Raw genomic sequence first — 22,552 nt, 5'->3', positions numbered from 1 at the left:
ACAAAAGTGAGAGAAATAAATAAAACGATAGAGTTTCTGATAAATTTTCTCTTAATATATAAATAGATGAGTCATCTCATTCAAAGACCGAATATCTCTCTATTTTGCTTCAGCTTTTCCTTTTTCTCTTCAGTGCGTAAGACACGCCCAAGTCGCCTTCCAAAGAAAAAGCAAGATGACTTTTGTGGCTTGTTCAATAGCCTCATTTAATGAGGTGTCCTATAGAATGTGGGCTGGACTACAATGGTGCCATGCACCCAACATTGAGAACCGACACATAATTTGACTAATAAGTAATTTGGTTTAAAATTGGTAGTATAATTTGGCACAACCGGGGCCTAAATCCGTAATAGAATGATTTTCTTTGTTTATTTGACATATCATGTCGTCATGAAGTATGCTTATCGAAAGAACTAGATCCACTAATTTAGTCATTTTTGTTTTGTTATTGCTTTGTAAGTCAAAAAAAAAAAAAAAAAAAAAGTAAAATGACCAGGAAGGGATTCAAATTAAACAGTAAAAATGGTTTAAGTTGCATAATCGTTTTGTAAGCTTTTCCCGTACTCACAGTGAAAATTGCTGACCAAGAAGTTTTTGCGTCAACAAGCAAGAACATGAGGCCATTTTAGTACCAAGAAAGCCAAAACAGCAGGAGTTGCTGAAATTAGATGATCAGCGACCACACCGACACTGTGCTTCTAACAACAAAGTAAATTCTACTTGTGCGTGTGCTTTTTTTCATCCTGGTAGCAGAAAGTTGAAAAATGGGAGCAATCACCGTTATTAAAGGATGGTCCGCAAACTGCATGCTGTGTTCCATGTTCATCTTGTACATACCAGTACTTCTGTGTTCCTTCCATGTTTATTGCGCTGATAGAGTTTCTTTGAGGCATGGTGAGTGGATTAGAGACTATGAAGAAACTCTGGTTTCGCCTGGAAGAAAGTTTGAATTAGGATTCTTTGGTCCAACTGGAAGTTCTAGAGACAAAAGGTATGTTGGAATATGGTACACTTCGGATAAGCAAATAGTTGTATGGGTTGCCAATCGAGATAGCCCGCTTATCAATACTACCACTGGAGCTTTCGGATTTACAACAGATGGCTACCTCACGGTATTAGATATGAGTAGTGGGAAGGTTCATTGGTCTTCTGGACGTGATAGTTATTATTGGTGTGATCCGTGTACAACTACAGACTGGATTCTGAATCTCACGGATTCTGGAAACCTGGTGCTATTCGATAATGAGACAAGTCTATGGGAGAGCTTTAATAATCCAACTGATACATTTCTCCCAAACATGACTATGAATCGATACATGAACTTAACTTCTTGGAGAGACCGTGATGACCCTGGAACTGGGAACTTCACGTTTATGCTAGATACAGCAGGAAATTCGAACACACAAATCATCAACAAAGGGGGGAATATTTACTGGAAAACCTTGGAGAATGGTGGGTATTACTCTATCGTCACAACAACAAAAGGTCAAAATAGTTATGATTTTGAGAATGCAAGGTTGGTGATGAATTTTAGTGGGAAGATAGAGTATTGGGAACAGAGCACAAACGGGACTTGGTCGTTGTTTGATGTGCATCCGAGTGACAATTGTAGTGTTTACGATTTTTGTGGAAAATTTGGTAGCTGTAATTTAAACAATAATAAATTGCCATGCAAATGTTTGCCAGGGTTCGTGCCTCATGTCCCTCAGAAGTGGTATTCTGGAGATTTTTCGGATGGGTGCACCAGAAATTCGACGTCCTGTGGCAATACCTTCTTGAACTTAAAGATGATGAATATAGGCGGAAGACCAGAACAAATTCACCAGGTCGGAAACGAAACAGAATGCAAAGAGTTGTGCCTTAAAAACTGCGACTGCGAGTCTTATAGTTATAATCAAGACTCAGAAATGGCATGCTGGATTTGGACGCAGGAGCTATTTAATCTTCAAGAGGAGTATGTTGAAGGTTATAACCTCTCCATCCGTGTAGCAATTTCGGATATAGGTAATGTACTAACTGGTCGATTTTACATAAATTGCTTAGATTTACTAACGTAGTATTTTACTTCAGGAAATTTAGAGAGCGTCTTGAATATGAAGTAGAAAGTTTAGAAATCTTGCCAGCTGTTTATAGTCCAAGCCAAAGTCTATACAAAATGTTAAAGATACAGCCACTCTCTTAAGATACTGGATACAATAATAGTACTAACAACTTAGTAACTTTATTTATAATGAATTTGACAAGGAGCATGGTTCTACATAATAACCAAAATCTTGTCAAGGTGAGCCCGATAAATGAAAATATCAATTATCTTTACTGAACAAAAATAAAATGTTAACCTTTTTTCTCTGTATATGATAAACTGTCAACCATGGCCCATGGGATGATGGGCTGTCGGTTTGTGGACAGATGGATTGCAATGATAGGCAATTTCATTATATGTATATAAGGCCAAGTCCTATTTGTTTGAGTTTATTCACTATTTGAAACTTAATATTTCTGCAGAACCAACTGTACAAAATTGTGAGCCTTGTGGCACAAACATGATCCCTTATCCACTTAGCACTAGCTCAAATTGTGGTGATCCTATGTACTTCAGTTTCAATTGCAACACTACCTCTGGCCAGGTTAGCTTCAAGGCCCTCAGTGGGACATATCGAGTCACTAGTATCGATCAAAATACATCAAAGTTTTTTATCCAAGTCAAGGATGTAGGAAATTTGCGGCTAAACCAGTCATTGCCATTTAAAGTTAAGTTGTACACAAGGTTAGGATTCTATATCATGTGCATATTGCAAATTAAAATTACTTTATTACAAATAAAGATTTAGTTAATGTTGCCCCTGCTGAGATTTTTTATTTTCTTCCTTTACTAGCTGTGATAATGGTTGCTTAAGCACAATGTTAGGACCTTGTGTATTTAGCTAAGGACTGATATTCAGGGGTTTTTCTTTTACTTGCTTACGTGTAACGATTCTAATTTCAGTTGCATTCCAGGTTAGAATCCTATGTTAATGCACCATATGATAACAGTGTGCCCTGTACATTTAATTTTGCTTTGTTAATGAACGATAAATTTTGTAATGTTGCCAAGAGTATAAATACTCAAAACGATATTGTCAATGATAATTATGAAATCATAAGAAACCCCTCTTAAATTTGAAACCCGTCTGCCAGTAGGATGTCTAGATAGTTTGTTCTAGGCACTCACTTATTCCTTTCCTTAAATGAATATTTTTTATATGCATTATCACAGACCTAGATTGAATGCAGGTGGGAAACCCAACCATTTTATCTTGACAATGGCCCAATAGTATTCATCTTACTTATTGTTTTCTTTCATTTTTGAATTTGTGCACAACGAGCTTGCAGTGTCTCACAAAAAAAAGAACCTATTACGTGCAATTATCCCAGTGATTACTGCAACTTTGATGGTTATTGCATGCTGTTACTTGTATTATTTGAGAAGAAGAAAAGTGGCCAACGGACAAGGTAACTGGTGCAAAAACAACCATATACCCTTGTTTCAAAATGACAATATTTTGGTTTCTTCCATAAAATTAGCTAGCAAGAGACTGAAGTTATGATTAATCTCTTAGAATCAGTTAACAGGGAAAGAAATCAGGGAAACGCAGCATTTCGACTGTATGACAGTGAACGAAGTGTCAAAGAATTGATAGATTCAGACCAATTTAGAGAAGATGATAAAAAAGGCATAGATGTACCATTTTTCAATTTGAAGAGTATACTAGCAGCAACAGATTACTTCTCAGATACAAAAAAGCTTGGACAAGGGGGCTTTGGGCCTGTTTACAAGGTATTAACCTTTTTAGTACTCAATCAATATAGCAGTTTGTTTACTAGTTTCTAATTAATGATGGATGGTGCTTATGGTTATGGGAGTTTTCTCTCAGGGTACATTTCCAGGAGGACAAGAAATTGCTATAAAGAGGCTCTCGAGTGGTTCAGGGCAAGGCTTGGAGGAATTCAAGAATGAGGTTGTTTTGATTGCTAAACTTCAGCATTGGAATCTTGTTAGACTTTTGGGTTATTGCATAGAAGGAGATGAAAAAATGTTACTCTATGAATACATGCCAAATAAGAGTTTAGACTCATTTTTATTTGGTTAGACTCTAAACCTGAATTTTATTTTATTTTATTTTTACTTATCAGTAATTTGGATCTGAATGGTTACTAAAAAATGTCCTGAAATGGAAAATGGCATGCAAGATCGGACTCTATGCGTGTTACTAAATTGGAAGATACGCTTTGACATCATTTTGGGAATTGCTCGAGGGCTGCTCTATCTTCACCAAGATTCGAGGTTGAGGATCATTCATAGGGATTTGAAAACAAGCAATGTTCTTCTGGATGAGGAGATGAACCCCAAGATTTCTGACTTCGGCTTGGCAAGGATATTTGGAGGCAAACAAACTGAGGCAACCACGACAAGAGTGGTTGGGACTTAGTAAGTTTGATGCAGATGGTTGATTATGAAAGATAATTATTTAGACTTTGTATGGCAGTTTTCAGTTTTCCCATCTATGTCCCCTAATTCACTGACAATATAAATAATTTTTGTTGTGCAGCGGCTACATGTCTCCAGAATACGCATTGGATGGGTTTTTCTCAGTGAAGTCTGATGCCTTCAGCTTTGGTGTAGTTGTACTTGAGGTTATCAGTGGAAAAAAGAACACCGGATTTCACCAGTCAGAACATACTTTGAGTCTTTTAGGTTATGTAAGTATGTTGCATTAGTAAACCAAACAAAAAGTATGTTGCATCAATTACATATAGTTATATTTCCTGCACTCTACCTAATGCCAATTTGAATTTCAAATCGTCCCAGGCATGGAAATTGTGGAAAGAAGGCAAGGCTTTAGATTTAATGGACCAAACAATACGTGAAACTTGTAATGCAGACGAATTTTTGAGGTGTGTTAACGTTGGGCTTTTATGTGTACAAGAAGACCCAAGTGATCGTCCCACAATGTCGAATGTGGTTTTCATGCTTGGTAGTGAAACTGCAACTCTCCCAACTCCTAAACAACCAACCTATGTTGTAAGAAGATCCCTTTCTGGTGCAACTTCTTCTACTACTAAACCAGAAAGCTGGAATGAATTAACATCTACCATTGAAGAAGGCCGATAATGGTGGATAGCATAAGGGCTCTCATGATTCTTGTTTTATCTTTATCAGTCCTGCGGAAGTTTCCAGTATTCTTCCTATGCTTCTCAAAGGAACAATTAAGGCATATTTCTTGTCTGTCATATTGATACTTTTTTTATTTATTGTCCCTGATAAGTGATAAAATTGTATCCAATCTAAGTCTGATTGTTTCCTATTTGAACCTCCTTTGTATTTATTGTAATTTATTTGACTTCTGATTTTCTCTAACTCTGACCAACTGCCTTCATTTATTTAATCCTATTATTTTGAAGCCTAGAACTGCATTATTTGTGATTTTGCATCAAGAGGTACAGTCAGCTCAGCCTTACATTTAAGGTGTACAGTTCACTGCCACACTAAACAGGAAGAGATTCAAAAGAATGCTATTCACAAGTACCCTTTGTGTACTTATAAAGAATAGGCATACATGTCATGTCTCCATTGTAAATAATTTCAAATGCAGTCATATGAAGCCATTTGGAAATGTTGTAATGGGAAAGACGAGTTCTGTTTCACGGTGGCCTTATAACTGTATCTAATATTCCATCTAAACCAAAGAAATATAAAAGTTAATTAGTCGAAACAATCAAATAGTAAAAATGGAAGACGAAAAGGACAAAAGATGAAAAAACTCAAAATTATTTTCAATAATAAAAAATCGAACTTTTGTAGAATTGCGAATTGCTTACTCTGTTCCTGCATGAAAGTATGCTGCCATGCCTTTGAAGAATTGAGAATTAAGAATTCCTTAATCAAAATTATTTTCAATAATTTTGTTTACTCGACATATCATGTTGTCTTTGAACCATCCTTATCGAAAGAACTGGGTCCACTACTTTAGCGATTTTTGTTTTGTTCTTGCTTTGTCGTGCAAAGTAGAAAAGGTTTCAAAAGAAAACAATTAAAGGAAAAGGAAAAAGAAGGGATTCAAATCAAACAGTTAAAAGTGTTTCAATTTGCATACTTTTATGGGAACCTTTTTCAGTGAAAATAGAAGTCTTTGCGTCAATAAGCAAGAACATCAGGGCATTTTCGTACCAGGAAAGCCAAAACAGCAGAAATTGCTGCAATTAGATGATCAGAAACCACACCGACGCTGTGCTTCTAACAACAAAGAAAATTCTACTTGTGCGTGTGCTGTTTTTCATTTTGGTAACAGAAAGTTGAAAAATGAAAATGGGAGCAATCACCGTAATTAAGGGATGGTCCGCAAACTGCATGCTATGTTCCATGTTCATCTTGTACATACCAGTACTGCTGTGTTCCTCTCATGTTTATTGTGCTGATAGAGTTTCTTTGAGGTATGGCGAGTGGATTAAAAACCATGAAGAAACTCTAGTTTCGCCTGGAAGAAAGTTTGAATTAGGATTCTTTAGTCCTGCTGGAAGTTCTGGCTACAAAAGATATGTTGGAATATTGTACAAGTGGGATAAGCAAACAGTTGTATGGGTTGCCAATCGAGATGACCTGCTTATTAATACTACTGCTGGAGCTTTCAGATTTGCAAAAGATGGCAATCTCGAGGTGATGGATACGAGTACTGAGAAGGCTCATTGGAATTCGGAATGTTATAATTGGGGTGAATCCTGCAATACTACAGACACGATTGTGAATCTCACGGATTCTGGAAACCTGGTACTATACGGATACTCATCCGAATATGGTAATGTGACAAGTTTATGGGAGAGCCTTGAAAATCCAGCTGATACGTTTCTTCCAGGCATGACGCTGTCGTTGGATGGAAACTTTAATTTGACTTCTTGGAGAGGCCGTGATGACCCTGGAAGCGGGAACTTCACGTTTATGCTAGATGCAGCCGGAAATCGGAACGCAATAGTCGCCAACAAAGAGGGGACGACGATTTATTGGGAAACCTCGGTTGGTTTATACACTTTCCTCACAACAACGGAAGTTCAAAATGATGCTGATTTTGAGAATGCAAGGTTGGTGATGAATTTTACTGGGAAGATAGAGTATTGTGTACAGAACACAAACGGGACATGGTGCTTGTCCGATGCGGAGCCGAGCAACAATTGTAGCATGTATAATGCTTGTGGAAATTTTGGTAGCTGTAATTTAAACAATAAATTGAAATGCAAATGTTTGCCAGGGTTCAAGCCATATGTTGCTCAGAAGTGGCATTCTGGAGATTTTTCAGATGGGTGCACAAAAAATTCGGTGTCCTGTGGCAACACCTTCTTGAGCTTAAAGATGATGAAGATAGGGAAAAACCTAGAACAAAGGTCTTGGGTTGAAAACGAAACAGAATGCAAAGAGTTGTGACTTAAACACTGCGACTGCAAGTCTTATTCATATAATCGAGGCTCAGAAATGCCATGCTGGATTTGGAAGCAGGAGTTAGTTAATCTTCAAGAGGAGTATGAAGGTGGTTATAACATCTCCATCCGTGTAGCAATTTCAGATATAGGTACTGTACTAATTGGTCGATTTTACATAAATTTGCTTGAATTTACTATCGTAGTGTTGTACTTTAGGAAAACTAGAAAGCGTCTTGAATATGAAGTAGAAAGGTTAGAAAACCTGCCTGCTGTTTATAGTCCAAGCCCAAGTCTATACAAAATGTTAAAGAGGCACAATAATAGTACTAACAACTTAGTAAATTTATTTATAATGAATTTGACAAGGAGCATGGTTCTACATAATAACCAAATTATTTTTTCAAGATGAGCCGATAATTGAAAATGTCAATTATCTACATATGGCGAAGGAAGACGACCAAGAGACAAGGTATGCACTTTGCAAAATGCATACTATGCACGTTGATCTTTATTTTATTTTATTTTGGGTTTGATTGAATCATAAAAAAACCTGTTACAAGTTCTTCCATGTAATTAACATGTGAACTAAGATAGATTAGTGTCTTCTGAATTCAGAAAATAGACAAATTGACCAAAGAAATCGAGTACAACGCATTTTATATAGTGAAAGCTATGTCCAAGACTTAATAGATTCAGGTGAGTTCCAAGAAGAAGATGAGAAAGGAATAGATGTACCCTTTTATGATTTGGAAAGCATACGAGATGCTACTAATAACTTCTCAGATGAAAACAAGCTTGGACAAGGAGGCTATGGGCCTGTTTACGAGGTAATCTCAGCAACATTTAGTGGTCATTAATGTACATGTCAACTAGTTTTTGGTTAATGGTAATATTGTGTATTGGGAATTTTGGTCACAGGGTAAGCTTCCAAGTGGTCAAGAAATTGCTGTAAAGAGACTTTCATTTGTCTCAGGTCAAGGTCTACAAGAATTTAAGAACGAGGTGGTATTACTTCAGCATCGGAACCTTGTTAGACTATGGATATTGCATAAAAGGGAATGAAAAGATTTTAATTTATGAGTACATGGCTAACAAAAGTTTAGACTTCTTCTTATTTGGTTGGCTTCTAAACCTATTTCCTTTATCTACTATCCATATTATGTTAATTTTAGTTCTTATTTTAGTTGTTAAAATTATTTTTTGAAATGCGAAATGGAATTATGGAAAAACACAAGATCAAAAGCAAAGCACATTTTTGGACTGGGAGATGCGTTACAACATCATTTTGGGAATTGCTCGAGGGCTTCTTTATCTTCACCAAGACTCTAGATTAAGGATCATTCATAGAGATTTGAAAACTAGTAATATTCTTCTAGACTATGAAATGAACCCCAAAATATCTAACTTTGGATTGGCGAGGATTGTTGGTGGAAAACAAACGGAGGCAAACACAACAAGAGTAGCTGGAACTTAGTATGTTTCCTATACACAATATGATTGTTGTAGCTGATTATTTATGTATTATGGCAAATCTTCATTCTACTAACTTTGTTTAGATAATATGCACAAAGAAGTTTCTTGCTAATATCATAATTTATACAATTGTTGTGATGTAATGACTATATGTCTCTAGAGTATGCGTTAGAGGGAATCTTTTCAATCAAATCTGATGTTTTTAGTTTCAGTGTAGTTTTACTTGAGATTATAAGTGGAAAGAAGAAAATTGGTTTTTATCAGTCAAAAGAAGCAATGAGCCTTCTAAGTTATGTAAGTGTGTTGAATTTTCATAACCATCTTCATTCTCTTCATATTTTGTTTCATTATAGGCTATGTAGGTGTGTTAATTTTTCTAATAACCTACGCTTTGGTAATTTTTTACTTCATACCAATGTTTGTTTACTGTCATAGGCATGGAGATTGTGGACGGATGACAGCTGTTGGATTTAATGGACGAGACCCTACGAGAAACTTGCATTGCAGATCAGTTTGTGAAGTGCCTAAATATTGGTCTCTTATGTGTATAACATGACCCAAGTGATCGCCCCACCATGTCAATTATTATCAAGATGCTTGATGGTGAAACTGTGAACCTTCCAACTCCCAAACAACCAGCCTTTTCCATAAGGAGAGACCAATCCAGCTCAACTTCTTTTAGTAGACAGGAATCAAATAATGAACTAACGAATAGTCTAGAAGGACGATGATGCATGGTTACGGTGCTCATGAATCTTGTTATTCTCTTTATAAAGCTTGGGTTTGGATTCAGCGTTTGCTGAATCCTGCGTCCACGTTTTTCCCTTTTCTTTTATTTTTTTTATTATTTTCGCTTTCACGCGTTTAAGGAGAGACAGATTTTACTGTTTAGAGATAATTTTTACTGTTCATATACTATTTTGTCACTATTTATCACTGTAGCAGTACTGTTTATACATTAAAAAATATTAAAAATGGGTCCCACGATACTATTTACACATTTAAAAATTATTTTGCTACAGTGTTTTCAGTTTTCAGTTTCAGCAACAATAAGTTCAATCCAAACGGATCCAAAGTAAATATTTTTCCTTAATTATTTCCGTTGCTGGATACTTCAGGTGACTATAAATCCTTTCCCATGTTTGTTGCAGTGGTGTTTTGAATTTGAATGGATAAGATTTGAAATGTCTTAAATTGTGGTTGGACTATTGCTATTTTAAAGAACTTCTTGTATGTTTTAGAAGACGTGAATTAACATAATTCTTGTATTTATATGTTCTATTTAATTCATTAGGAAAATGGCTTGGGGTGGTTAGAACAACGAACAGGTGGATAACACCTCTACAAAGAACTCAAGGTTCTCGAAATAGCACTTAGGCCAATCAATTCACTAATCAAAATCAATCAAGCATAAAAATGAAGTCTATATACCTATTTATACAACCGTTACTGCATAATTGTCACTAGTTGGCTGTTTAGTGTTAAAGTATTGTTTATTAACCGTCTTAAGAACTAACTGAAATATCAATCTATACTTGTACGGGACTCAGTTGAAACTACAATATGAGGGCTGTTTGGTAACATCTGCATCACTGTAACTAACCGCATATGCATCAGTCATCTTCTTAACTTCCAAATTCCTTCCAGAAGCTTCCAACAACCTAGCAGTGGTGTAGTTATCTAATGAGGGACTTACGCTGTAACATAAGTGCTTGCACTTGAATTTGAAACCCAACTACTTGCCCTTGTATGCATACATGATGCTCTGCATCAGCTTCTCTGCTGAATAAAATTCATTCATCCTATACTCTATCAAGAAAAGTTTATTACGTAATTTTTTTTAATAGAGTAATTAAAATTTAAAAAGGTCTTCAAGAATAGTTCAACCGGTTGACACTTTCTATTGTGTTAATGACATCCAAGCATATAGGCAGTGGCAATGGTCTAAGGGCCCCAAATGATAGAAGGCCCTTTTTTTTTTAACTAATACTATAATATAATATATGTATGTGTACATTTTCATTAAGGCTTTCTTTCTTTTCTTTTTTTTTTTTTTCTTTTTTTTGAGATAAATTAAGTCTTCTTTAGGCCTTTACCTAAATAATAATAATAATAAGGCCATTTTCTTGAAGATGAAGGTGAAGAGACAAAATTAAAATTAGACAAAACTCACCTAATAAAATTAAAATGTAAATTAATAGTAGACAAATTCATTAACTCATTTATTGAAATTTGGTAAAATCTAAATTAATACTAGACAAATTCATTAAATCTAACTTTTACCTCTTGAAATTTGCCAAAAGAGAGACTATTTATCTCTAAGAACAAACACCCCCCCCCCCCCACACACACACACACAAAATCATTCTCTCTATCTCTCCATCTTAATCCTAGGAAAAAAAAAAAAAATTTAATTCCAGACATTTTCTCAGTGCTCATCTTAGTGTTCTTCATCTTAATCTTTTTCTTGTTAACCTTTCTTGGTACTAGCGGCTCATCTAGGTGGACGGTGTGTGTGATGTGCCTGCTTCGATTTTTAGGTGGCTTCTAGCATTCAATTTTTAACACTTTTGCTTTCTTCTTCTTTTTTATTTTTTTTAAATGAGTTATACAAGCACTAGCATTAGATGTGCTAAATGCTAAATATTTAGCATTTAGCACACCAATGACCAATGACCAAACACCAAAAGACCAACTACATTAGATGTGTCATATGCCTAAAAAAAATAGCATGGTGCTACAACTAGGGTACTGTAGCACCATGCTATTTTTTTTTTAACTTAGTTTTTTTATTATATTTTCTCTCTCCTCTCTCATCATCAATTCTCCACTTCTCCTCTCTCTCTCTCTCTCTCTCTCTCTCTCTCTCTCTCTCTTTTAACCTACTTGTCTATTTGTTTTGCCTCTATCCCTCTCTCAACCATCCCTTTCTCGCTCTCTACCTCTTGCCATGCTACCAATTCTATTGACCTCACTCTTTGGATTTTAAGTTGATTTTGGTGATTTTGGGTTGATCTAATTTTGGGTTTTTGGTGGTTGGTTTTGGGTTGTTTTTATAGTAGCCAATGGTGATTGGGTTAACTTTGGGTGATGTTTGGTTGATTTTGGTGGTGATGGGTTTGCATTTTGTAGTACTGGTGGGTTGTGGGTGGTGGCTAGGTTTTGTATTTTTTTTATACCAGCGGGTATATTTTTAATATATTTTAATGTGTCATAATGATAAAATAGAAGTTGGGATATAGGATGTATTGTTAAATGTTATGCTAAAATAGATATAGTACCTTTTTGGTGTACTAAAGTAGCATTTGTTTTTGTGTGTGTGGAGAAAAAGTAGTGTTTTTTCCTATTTTAACTAATTACTTTTCAAAATATACACATGATTCTCTATTCTATATTCAATTTATTTAAATATTTATTATTATTTCCATCTTCCTTTCTTTATTTTTCTTTTGTTCTCTCAACGAATGAACAAGGGCACTATATAGCAAAATGGTATTTTGGCTAATGTTTAGGGAAGTAAATGTGGGTTTTTTATTTTTTTTATTTTTCATATAGGGCTGTTGTCCTGTTTTAGAGAACCCATTACATATGCTCTCTCTCTCTCTCTCTCTCTCTCTCTCTCTCTCTCTCTCCAAAAGGATAGTTGGGGGCCTTTTGGGGGGGGGGGGGGGGGGGGTGGAGATTTTAATTTTAGATATCTTCATTGAAAGCATTAAAATGTGTCAATTGAATTATAAGGCTTTAGGCCTAGCATAAATATTAGTATATGAACATATTAGACATCGGGCAAAACAATGTTAATGTTCTTCAACTTTTGTTAATTACAATTCAAGAAACTATGTAAGTCTTTCTTACTCATGCCACACCAATTGAGACCATGCATGCCGTGGTAAGCTCTTGGGATATATGCTCTATGAAATATACCATGGGACAAACTGGTATTCGGTGTAATGGGAATATATAACAATCCCTCAAATAGGGATGAATCTTAGGTGAGTATATAGAGTGATGCTTCATTTGTGAATTGTTTAATTTTGATAGCTTATTTGCATAATATTTATCAAAAAATATAATTTTTAGTAAGTTTTATGTTAAATATGTTACAAAAAGTTAAAAGCTACTTTATTTTTGAAAAACGAGAAATTAGATTATTGAAAAAAAAAGAAATAAAACAAGAAAAGCTGAAACAAAAACTAAAAGTTAAACTTTTCAACACCTAATAATATTTTGAACGTGAAAATCTTTGTTATAGGGAAACAAGATGCAAATTTCAGGTTAATTAGAGGACGTGTAGTCCTAAACTATATTCATCGAATGTGGAAAATGTGAGTGGCTGGTATCATTCTATCATATGGAAGGTCAAAGAAGTAATTACGAAATTATGTACACGTTCATTCTCGGAAGGAGATGAGTGGACGGTAGCAGCCACAACCACTTTAAAATATGGGTGTTCATCAGCCCCAATCTACATGACTGTAGGGAAAAAATCGCATGTATCATTGGCTCTTTATTGTTACCAACAAGTTAAGAGAAACACAAATTAGAATTTTAAATTAGAGTTCTAATTTTACACTATGTGTCCTAAACTATTTATTTTTAAAGAATGTTATTTCTAAATTTTAGAATCAAATATGGGATCATATCATAAATATTTCAAGTGAGTTATTAGGTACAAAAACCAAAGAGTCTAGAATAAATAAATTGTTAAAAAAAAAAGTGTTTTACAATAATTTTAGAAAAAAACATGAACAATTTATATTTTATACCTAATAATATCCTTATAAATTTTTTTAAAGAGTTAACAAAATATAAAAATGACTATTAATAGTATTTAAATTATATTATGCATCTTATTGTATATCTTTATGTGTATCCATATATATACATGGGATTACAAACTAGTATTATATAAAACAAAATAATACAAGAGTTCACTAGCATAGAATCTGACCATTAAGGATGAAAGATGAACTTTCAATAGTTTAAGGACAAAAAAAAAAAAACAAACAAACAAACAAACAAACTTTTTAAAGTTTAGGAATAAAAAATTTTTTTTGATAAAATTTAAAGACCAAAATGGTATTTTACTCAAAAGGCGTAAATGCACTTTTAGTCCCTACATTTTGGCTTTTTCCATTTTAGTCCCTACATTTTAATTTTACCACTTTTAGTCTTTAAATCAATTAACACGTTCCATTTTGGTCCTTTCAGTTAGCTCACTACCAGAAATTGCTTATGTACGAGATGGAATTATTAAAAAAAAAAAAAAATTATTTTACTATTAAAAATGCCACGTCAGCTTATAAATTAAAAAAAATTATTTATTAATTTTAACTAAATAAAAAAAATTAAAAACAGATCATTTAAAAAAGAAATTAAATTAAAAAAAAAAATCTTTACATTATGTTCTTCCCAGTCATCATGAAGAACATGTTCATGTTTTTCCTCAAATAATATGTTTGGTTGTCGAGGAAATTAAAAAAATCAAGAACATGCCAACATGGAACACGTAAAATCAAAGGGCACAGATCTACAAAATACAAAAACCTTCAAAGATTCAAAACACAAAGAACACAAACCCAAACCCAACCCTCAATCTCTAGCAAACTCAGAACATCACATGAAAAATAAAACCCTCCATACAAACATCAAACCTAGAAACAAACCCATAAATTTCAAACCCAAATTTGAGAAACCCATAAAAAAAAACCAGAAATTTTAAAACCACCAATCTAATAGAAACCCACTGATCTATGAGAGATTGGAGGTAAACCACTGCCGACCTCAGCCCCTCCACTGTCACCGATCAATCCATCAAGCCACTGCAACCCATACCAACGTCAAACCCATCCAACGATCCCCCCCCACCAACCACCGGACCAACCACCACTTCACAACCATTGATCTAAGAGAGAGCTTTAGAGATTTTTCCAAATCCACAGTCTGAGAAAGAGAGACTTTAGAGCTTTAGAGCTTCAGAAAGATGAAAGAGAGAGGGAGATTTTGGTCTGAGAAAGAGATCATTAGAGATTTTCGTTTGGGTAAGCAAACCCAGATCTACGATCTCTCTCTCTTCACCTAACCTCCAACCTAATTGTGCTCCTCCTCACTCGAATTCGACCACAGATACTTCCCCATCGTGAGTCCAGCATAGAACGGAATGTAAAATGCCATAGCCGATTCCGGCTCCATAACCCAACATTTGTGCTTCAAGAGCTGGTTGTGGAAAACGATTTTCGAAATGAATTGGTCCATCTAGTACCATGCTAGAGATAGGTTCTTCGGCATGATCCCGACCAGCCCGGTTGCCATCAAACCTAACCCATTGTTTTCTAGAGCGTTGCAACGTGAGGTCCACAGGTTTAACCGGTTGCAATTTGCGAGAATCTTTGCGTTAAACGCTGTGGGGAGGTTGTACACATAGACTTGACCTAACCCGCATTGGTCTTCTAGGTCGGGTGAGGTGAAATTGGAAGCTTGCAGCAGTTAGAATTGGCGGTCATCATCGTGAGTGTGGGTGTGGGGGTGGGGGAGAGAGAGCAAGAGAGGGATAGAGCGGAGAGTGAGGATCTGTGTTTTTAATTTAATTAATTTAATTTCTTTTTTAAACGATCAATTTTTTAATTTAGTTAAAATTAATAAATAATTTTTTTTTTTAATTTATAAGCTGATGTGGCATTTTAAAAGTAAAATAAATTTTTTTATTATTATTTTAATAGTTCTGTCTGCCACCTAAGCAATTTCCAGTAGTGGGCTAACGGAAATGACCAAAATGGAATGCGTTAATTGATTTAGTGACTAAAAGTGGTAAAATTAAAATGTAAGGAATAAAATGAAAAAAAAAAAAAAAAAAGTCAAAATCTAGGGACTAAAAGTGCATTTACGCCTACTAAAAATTAAAAATGAAACGCGATTTAGTGGACTGGCAAAGACCTTTGACCGTTTGACGTATTGCCAACCGCTTGCTATTAAAGTTAACCTTCTTTTTTTTCTTTTTTCTTTTTTTCTTTTTTGTTCTAAAGAAAGTAAAAAAGTGCTTTTACTTGCTGTTGCTTTATTATTCCAAGAAACTACCACTCAAACTAGAGATTAATGGTATTTCTCTCTTTAACTTAAATTAATATGTAACCCGCACTACTGCACTGGAATGGATTTATTATTGATCATGAGTTTATTCATGTTTAAAAGGCTCAGTTAATTCTAAATTCATAGGATTTCAATAAAGGGAAAAATAGACCTAACCGTACCCATTCTTCTTGGACTTTGGGCTGCCTAAAAGGCTTGGCCTTTCCACCTACAAACCCAGAAATAAATAAAGAAACATTAACAAAGAGTGCAGTCGAGATCTCATAGGGAATCTATACTTGAAATGAATCAATGATAAATGATATTAAAATTGAATCAACGAAGAGTCAAAGGAACCTACCCAAAAATGGCTATGGTGGTGTGATGGCAGAAGAAATAAAGTTTCACAAAAGAGGGTAGAAATAGACCTTTGCAAGAGTTCTGCTATATGTATGGAGTGCCTCGTTCTTTTCCCCTGTAGACAAATAGAAAAATAAAATAATACAATTTTACATTCCAAACAACAATCATAATTATAATAAGAAAAGGGTAATACAAATCAAATTGTTGGCGTGCAATACTCAATCCAGTTTGGAGTATTCATTAAATTAGAAAGTTAACATTGACACCCAAACCAGTAGATACGAAAATTTGAAGGAAAAAAAAAGACACCAAAATCAAAAGGAATTAAAAAACAAATGATAATAAAAATAAAAAAACTAAATAAAATTCAGAGAATGAATTGAAATAAGAAGAAGAAGAAAAAAAGAACATCACATAGGATGATAACCAAACCACATTTAAGCAAAGAAAATTCCTTGTTTCTTGGCAATATCTTCAATGGCTGTCAACCCTAAGCTAAATGGGTTTCAAACATCTTTGATCATGCCCTTTATTTCTTCGTCATTCAAGCTTAATCAAAACCAATAACCCAAATACCTAAATTAATAAAATCAACCCAAAATAACAAAACCTAAATCATATTTGATACCAATTTTTATTGTTTAAAGATACATGTATCAATAGTGGTTCAGGCAGTATATATTGGTGGCAAAAGGCTGGGTTGAAGGTGGGAGATGGTCTAACACAGTGGTGGTCCTTAATCTCTCCTTCACAGTGCCTTATGACTCTCTCCCTCCCTCTGTCTCTTGTGAAATCAGTGATTTCATTGGGTATAAAAATAGCCTCTTTAGTTTTCATGTTTGGCTGCAAAATCAAGAAAAAACTTACTCATCTATACAACATGTGGAGTTAAACTATGAAAAGAATTTTCAATGCCATTAATCATCAATCATCAACATGACAACAGTAAACCTTTACTGAAACCTTTTTTTTTTTTTTTTTTTTTTTTTTAAATTGCACCCAGTGGGTCTTGAACCCATGACCTCACCCTTCACTAAGAACTTATAAGGGGGGAGCTGCTAGGTGGATAAAGAAGAATTCAAATATGCCCTTAAAGCAGTTAAAGATTATTCTTCCTTTAAGTTTCTTCATAGTGGACCTTTATTTGAGGAGGAATCTAGAGATATAAAATCATGACAGAAAAAGTAGGGAAATAGAGCACTCACCTGTACAACATGTGGAGCTAAACTTAAAAAAGAATTTTCTACACCATAATAAACTGCAACAAATAAACAGGGAAAAAGATGTCATATTTAGGTTCAAATGCAACTGAGCCATAAACTTGAAATTATATAATGCAAATCAGAATTTTACCAGTTTAAGAGTTGTATCTTTTAATCGTCTAGCACAAATCAGCCCAATGGTAACTGCTCCATATATGCAGAGAAGGAAATGCCTGCAAATCGTTAAAGAAGCATGTAAAATAAATAAAACTTGAAAAACAATCTTAAAATAAAAATCAGAGAAGAACAAATAGATACAACATATTGCCTTACATCTCAAATAAAGTTACAATAATTGATACAAAAATATAGAAGAAACATCAAGGAAACTTCTCACTGATTGACGCTATTTAAAACTTGGAACGAAAGTTAAGAAAATAGTTTGGAACTTCTCCACTACTGTGCCATGAATTTCAAAAGTTTTATATAGCATAGAAAGTATGTCTTCTTTTTCCTAATCCCCTCACAATCTTGGACATGAGGATTAAATGGTCAAATTTCCAAACAGAAGAAAATTAAAGCTTTGTTCAAAGGCCCATCTCATAACATTAGCAGTAGAGATAGATTTGCTACCCCTCATTATCAACATCTTCTAAGAAGGAGGTACTAACTAAAATAATGAACTGTTTTATGTAGCCAGAGAAGCCTATTTACCATAGCATATATCTAGAAACTCTATTGCAAATCAGATATTACTCACTACAAAAGAAAAGCCATAAAGTAGCCAGTGTTTCTCTCCCCTATACAATTATTTTGCACCAATGAAGAGCTAAGTAGAAATTGAAAGTAATATTTAACAGTTAAAAAACAAGCCATCTCACTACAAAAGATTAAAAAATAATAAACAAAATAGTTTGATATTTTACCATCCATCCACAATGATGGTCAAAGCGAGCAACACAGCGATTATAAATGCTGCAATGCTTGGACCTGGCAGGTCTGAACCAAAGGAGGAAACAATCATTATTAAAAGAATTTTTCCAAAGAAATCTCTATGACTCTCCCCCTCCCCCTGTCTCTTGTGAAATCAGTGATTTCATTGGGTATAAAAATAGCTTCTTTGGTTTTCACATTTGATTGCAAAATCAAGAAAAAACTTAATTAGCATAGTAATTCACTTGATCCGATACATAGAAGTGGTTTTAATGAGAATGGGCCCACATACATTTAGCCACATGGAGCAAAATTCAACTTCAATTTCAAATTCTAATTGAACAATTGGAAGGATAATTATGAACTGATCGCCACATAGATGTAGACACATGGCACAACATTAGAGTTCTAATTTGGAATTGCAATTTAAGTTTCTATCTGCTTCACCTATTATTATATATATAGAATAGTCGTGACCCCAAAATTATGGACTTCTTCAGGAGATATTATCCTTATTTGGTTTCTAATCCATTGTGCTTAACTAATTTACTTCAAAGACAACTAGCTTCTTGTTTTTTAATCTTGTTTTCTTCTGTATCTGTCAATTCAGGAAGAACATAAATTGGAAGGATTTATTATTATTTAAACTAAGATCCTTCAACTAAAATTTCAGTTCAATGCTAATTTAGCTTGGCTCTAATTTTTTATGCCTATTTGTTTGATATCGTGGACCTAGTTCATCAACTACGCAAACGATCTAACATTTTGATTAGATTCAAGTTCCCTATTTGCTTCAGGATTAATGCCTAATGAGAAATATTATGTAAACTCATTAATTAGATTAAAGTACATCTTTTACTCTTAAATTTTGGAATTATTTTTATTTTGGTCCTTATAATTTGATTTAGTATTCATATTGCCCTGATTGATCATTTCAATCGGTAATCTAGTAATACCAAAAATTATACTAATGTGATTTAATGGATGCCACTTATTTGACACTTAATGGTCAGATTATTATCAGAAATGGACGACAGGGTTAATATGAAAACGAAATCAAATGTGAAGGGCCAACATGAAAAGTTAAAAATATAATGGACCAAACGGAAAACAACCCCAAACTTTAAAAGCTAAAATTGTACTTTAGTCAATTAATTAACTATTTAACAATTATGCCAATTTAATTAGCAATTTTAATGATGTTAAGTTAATCACAACCACAACAAGTACCAAATCTAAAGAGTAAACAAAGAGACAGTAGTAACTCAAATTTGGTAATGAAGTGAAAAACTATTTGAAAAAACTCCAAAGGAAAAAAAAACATTCTGAGTGTAACCTAACCCAACTAAGAAAATCTAGTTAAACTCACTTTACTCTAGACAGTACCCTGTTGACCTATAGCAGTTTTAGAATGTCTGAACTCTTTGTACACGAACCCCTTCAGGAACAACCCATCTATGTTCACTACTAGAATTTTTGATCGACTCCAATGACTTTTCTTGATGGTTTGAATACTACAGTGGTATGTATATTGGGTCGATAAACTTTGTGGTTTCAGTTTTGATTACCAATATGGTAGCAACTTTGTAGTGCATATTGACATTTCGAACTTCCAGGTTGAACAAATTAGGTTTAGTTTATCACTGTTTATGGTGCACAACCACAATCTTTCTAAACCTTGTGTGAAGTTAGGTTTATAAAAAGTCTTTTATATGTTATGCAAGTATGGTACGAAAACCAAGGCAACCCGCCTTTAATTAAAACACACTAGATTTTGTTTTCATGATTTCCGATTGATCAAGTCACAATCAAATAGGATTAGCTATCAAAAATCATCTTTCAATCAATTGAGATGAGAATGAAAGTCTATCAAAACTTGATGTTTGATCAATCAAGGCAGTTGAAATCCTGATAAAATGTCTCTTTACATTGCATCTTCACATTGCGATCTTTATCATTGATCAGCATATTACAAACTTGATCATTATTTATTACATTGTCATGGAATTTTTCAATCTAAAACCTAATACCAATTAAAAAGAAAGTAAAAAAAGAAAAAATAAAAAGATTTATGATCATCAGTTTTCATATTAGTAGATAGTTGCCATTGGCTAATATATCTGCAAAATTGTGTGCTACATGGGATTGTCAAAGTGGAGTGTGGTTATCACATCATCTATCTATTGATGTTACACTCTCAATTGATGAATCGAAGTGGGCTACAATTAAGTGTGAAAGTTCCAACAGTGTATAAAACACTCTTGAACGTTTAGACCCCCAATTACAAATTAACCAATTCAAGCTTTATGACAAACAACAAGTGTGCGGAAAATGAACACAACCTATAAACAGAATTGGTAAACAATCTAAGCCAATTAAAATCACATCCACAGCAGAAAATAAAAGGCAAAGATTAAGGGAAAAAAGATGCAAACACAAGGACAACACAACGATGTGTTATCGAAGAGGAAACCGAAGAGGAAATTGAAGCCCTCAGCGTAAAACCTCTCCACCGACCTCCAAATGGTAAGTAATCCACTAGAAAATGTAGTTGGGATACATGAACAGCAATAGACCCTCCAAGCCTAATCTACCCAGTGTACCTAAGCCCTCCAAGCTTCTTGCTCCAACGAGGTTACGCCGAACTTATTTCTTTTCTAGCTTCCCGGATTCCGCTACTTGACCATAGCATCAACCAATGTGAAATTGGTTCCTTCCTAACTGCTTCCCAGAACACCAAACAGCCCTCTCACAGTAACGGATATAGTGAGAAAAGGTTTTGGTAAAAGGCCTCTCAAGGATTTAACAATAGAAAGGAAGAGAGTAGAAGAATTTGAAGAGTTTCTTATATGAAGATTGTTGGTTTTTAGACCCCTTAAACAATTGATTGACCTAGTTAATTAGCCAAGTTGTTACTTAGTCCAAATTCCAAGTCTAGGTTATCACAATCAAACAATCATATCATGCATAACAGCGGAAAATAAATAAGACAATGATATAATCACCTAGGAAAACCAAACCGGTAAAAAACCTAGGGAGGATTTAACCTAGCTATCCTCAAGGTAAAAAACAAATCCACTAGAAAGAATCGAAATTCATACAAAAGGACTTACAAGCACCCCCGCTTGTCTTCCTAATGCTACCAACCAGTAGAACTTACTGACACAACCATGTGCAAGCTCCGAATCCACAGACTCCTTCTTTCTTTGGCCTTTGCAAAACACAAACACCCCCGTTTATGACTTTGAGATCCCACTCAAAGGTTTAGCAACACAAACACTCCTGTTTGTGACTCCAAGACCACCCTTGAAGGTTTAGATCATCAACACCTTTGATGACAAGAGAAGGTAGCAACTTCTACAATACCGGATCTTGAGATTATTCAAGGAATAGCACCGGTAGAAGACATAAGAGAGATTTTTAGGGACAAAACCCTAAATACAAAAGAGGCACACTCTTTTCTCTCTGAAAAGCCACACAAAAACGTGCTTAGGGTTTCCTTTATATACTAGGAGAAGTAGATTAGAAACCCTAATCCTAAATGGGCTTGAACTGCTGTTTGGGCTTAATTAAAATTCTGCAGATACGATTTTCGATCGGTCGAGCCTGTCTTTCGATCGGTCGAGCCAGACAGATTATGAAATCTTCTTCCTGCAGCTTGTATGTTCTTAAATCTTGACTTGAATCACATTGAGCATTGTCTAATAAAACCTATAGACTCTAAGATCTATATCTAGACAATTTTGTGTTCACGATTTGCCAATTGTTCTAAACATTTAGAACCTAACAAACTCCCCCTTTGGCAATTCGTGACAAAAATTTCATACAAAATGAAATGCTCAAATACAAGAACAACCCAATACAATAAAATGCACAATTAGATCACAAATCCCAAACTAAGACTCCTAACCTAGAAGTTGCAAGAAGAGGTAGAAGGTCTTGATCAAAATGCACCTGTCTTTCCTGAAACAGTCAACAAACACATCACCACATGTGTGGAAAGAACGACATATAAACAATAATATGAAACATAATATAAAAAACAAAAGTAAACTAACTCTATTCTC

The 22,552-nt window shown here is 34.5% G+C and overlaps 3 protein-coding genes across 5 annotated transcripts; all 3 read left to right on the top strand.

The window, feature by feature from the left end:
* The first annotated feature begins 544 nt into the window (after positions 1-544).
* Positions 545-3,002, top strand: LOC115956797 (G-type lectin S-receptor-like serine/threonine-protein kinase At4g03230). The gene is made up of 4 exons (XM_031075086.1): positions 545-1,452; positions 1,687-2,004; positions 2,506-2,767; positions 2,987-3,002. The coding sequence occupies exons 1-4, from the start codon at positions 765-767 to the stop codon at positions 3,000-3,002; spliced, it is 1,284 nt and encodes a 427-aa protein (XP_030930946.1). The 5' UTR covers positions 545-764.
* Positions 2,757-5,351, top strand: LOC115955221 (G-type lectin S-receptor-like serine/threonine-protein kinase At4g03230). Of its 2 annotated transcripts, XM_031073286.1 has the most exons (7): positions 2,757-2,767; positions 3,373-3,492; positions 3,600-3,817; positions 3,915-4,125; positions 4,231-4,468; positions 4,590-4,740; positions 4,850-5,351. In XM_031073286.1, the coding sequence occupies exons 2-7, from the start codon at positions 3,432-3,434 to the stop codon at positions 5,150-5,152; spliced, it is 1,182 nt and encodes a 393-aa protein (XP_030929146.1). In that variant the 5' UTR covers positions 2,757-2,767; positions 3,373-3,431; the 3' UTR covers positions 5,153-5,351. The 2 variants fall into 2 exon arrangements, with proteins under 2 accessions (XP_030929146.1, XP_030929147.1); XM_031073287.1 differs by lacking the exon at positions 2,757-2,767 and having other exon boundaries at positions 3,129-3,492; positions 3,606-3,817.
* An 809-nt stretch (positions 5,352-6,160) lies between these two features.
* LOC115955222 (G-type lectin S-receptor-like serine/threonine-protein kinase At4g03230) lies at positions 6,161-9,663 on the top strand. 2 transcript variants are annotated; one of them, XM_031073288.1, is made up of 4 exons: positions 6,161-7,598; positions 8,065-8,276; positions 8,368-9,216; positions 9,358-9,663. In XM_031073288.1, the coding sequence occupies exons 1-3, from the start codon at positions 7,502-7,504 to the stop codon at positions 8,509-8,511; spliced, it is 453 nt and encodes a 150-aa protein (XP_030929148.1). In that variant the 5' UTR covers positions 6,161-7,501; the 3' UTR covers positions 8,512-9,216; positions 9,358-9,663. The 2 variants fall into 2 exon arrangements, with proteins under 2 accessions (XP_030929148.1, XP_030929149.1); XM_031073289.1 differs by lacking the exon at positions 6,161-7,598 and adding an exon at positions 7,615-7,918.
* The last annotated feature ends 12,889 nt before the right edge of the window (positions 9,664-22,552 follow it).

Source organism: Quercus lobata, chromosome 8 (genome assembly GCF_001633185.2).
Source record: "Quercus lobata isolate SW786 chromosome 8, ValleyOak3.0 Primary Assembly, whole genome shotgun sequence".
Classification (NCBI taxonomy): domain Eukaryota; kingdom Viridiplantae; phylum Streptophyta; class Magnoliopsida; order Fagales; family Fagaceae; genus Quercus; species Quercus lobata.
The sequence above is the reverse complement of the archived record's forward strand: the minus strand, read 5'-3'. Positions and strand labels throughout refer to the sequence as shown.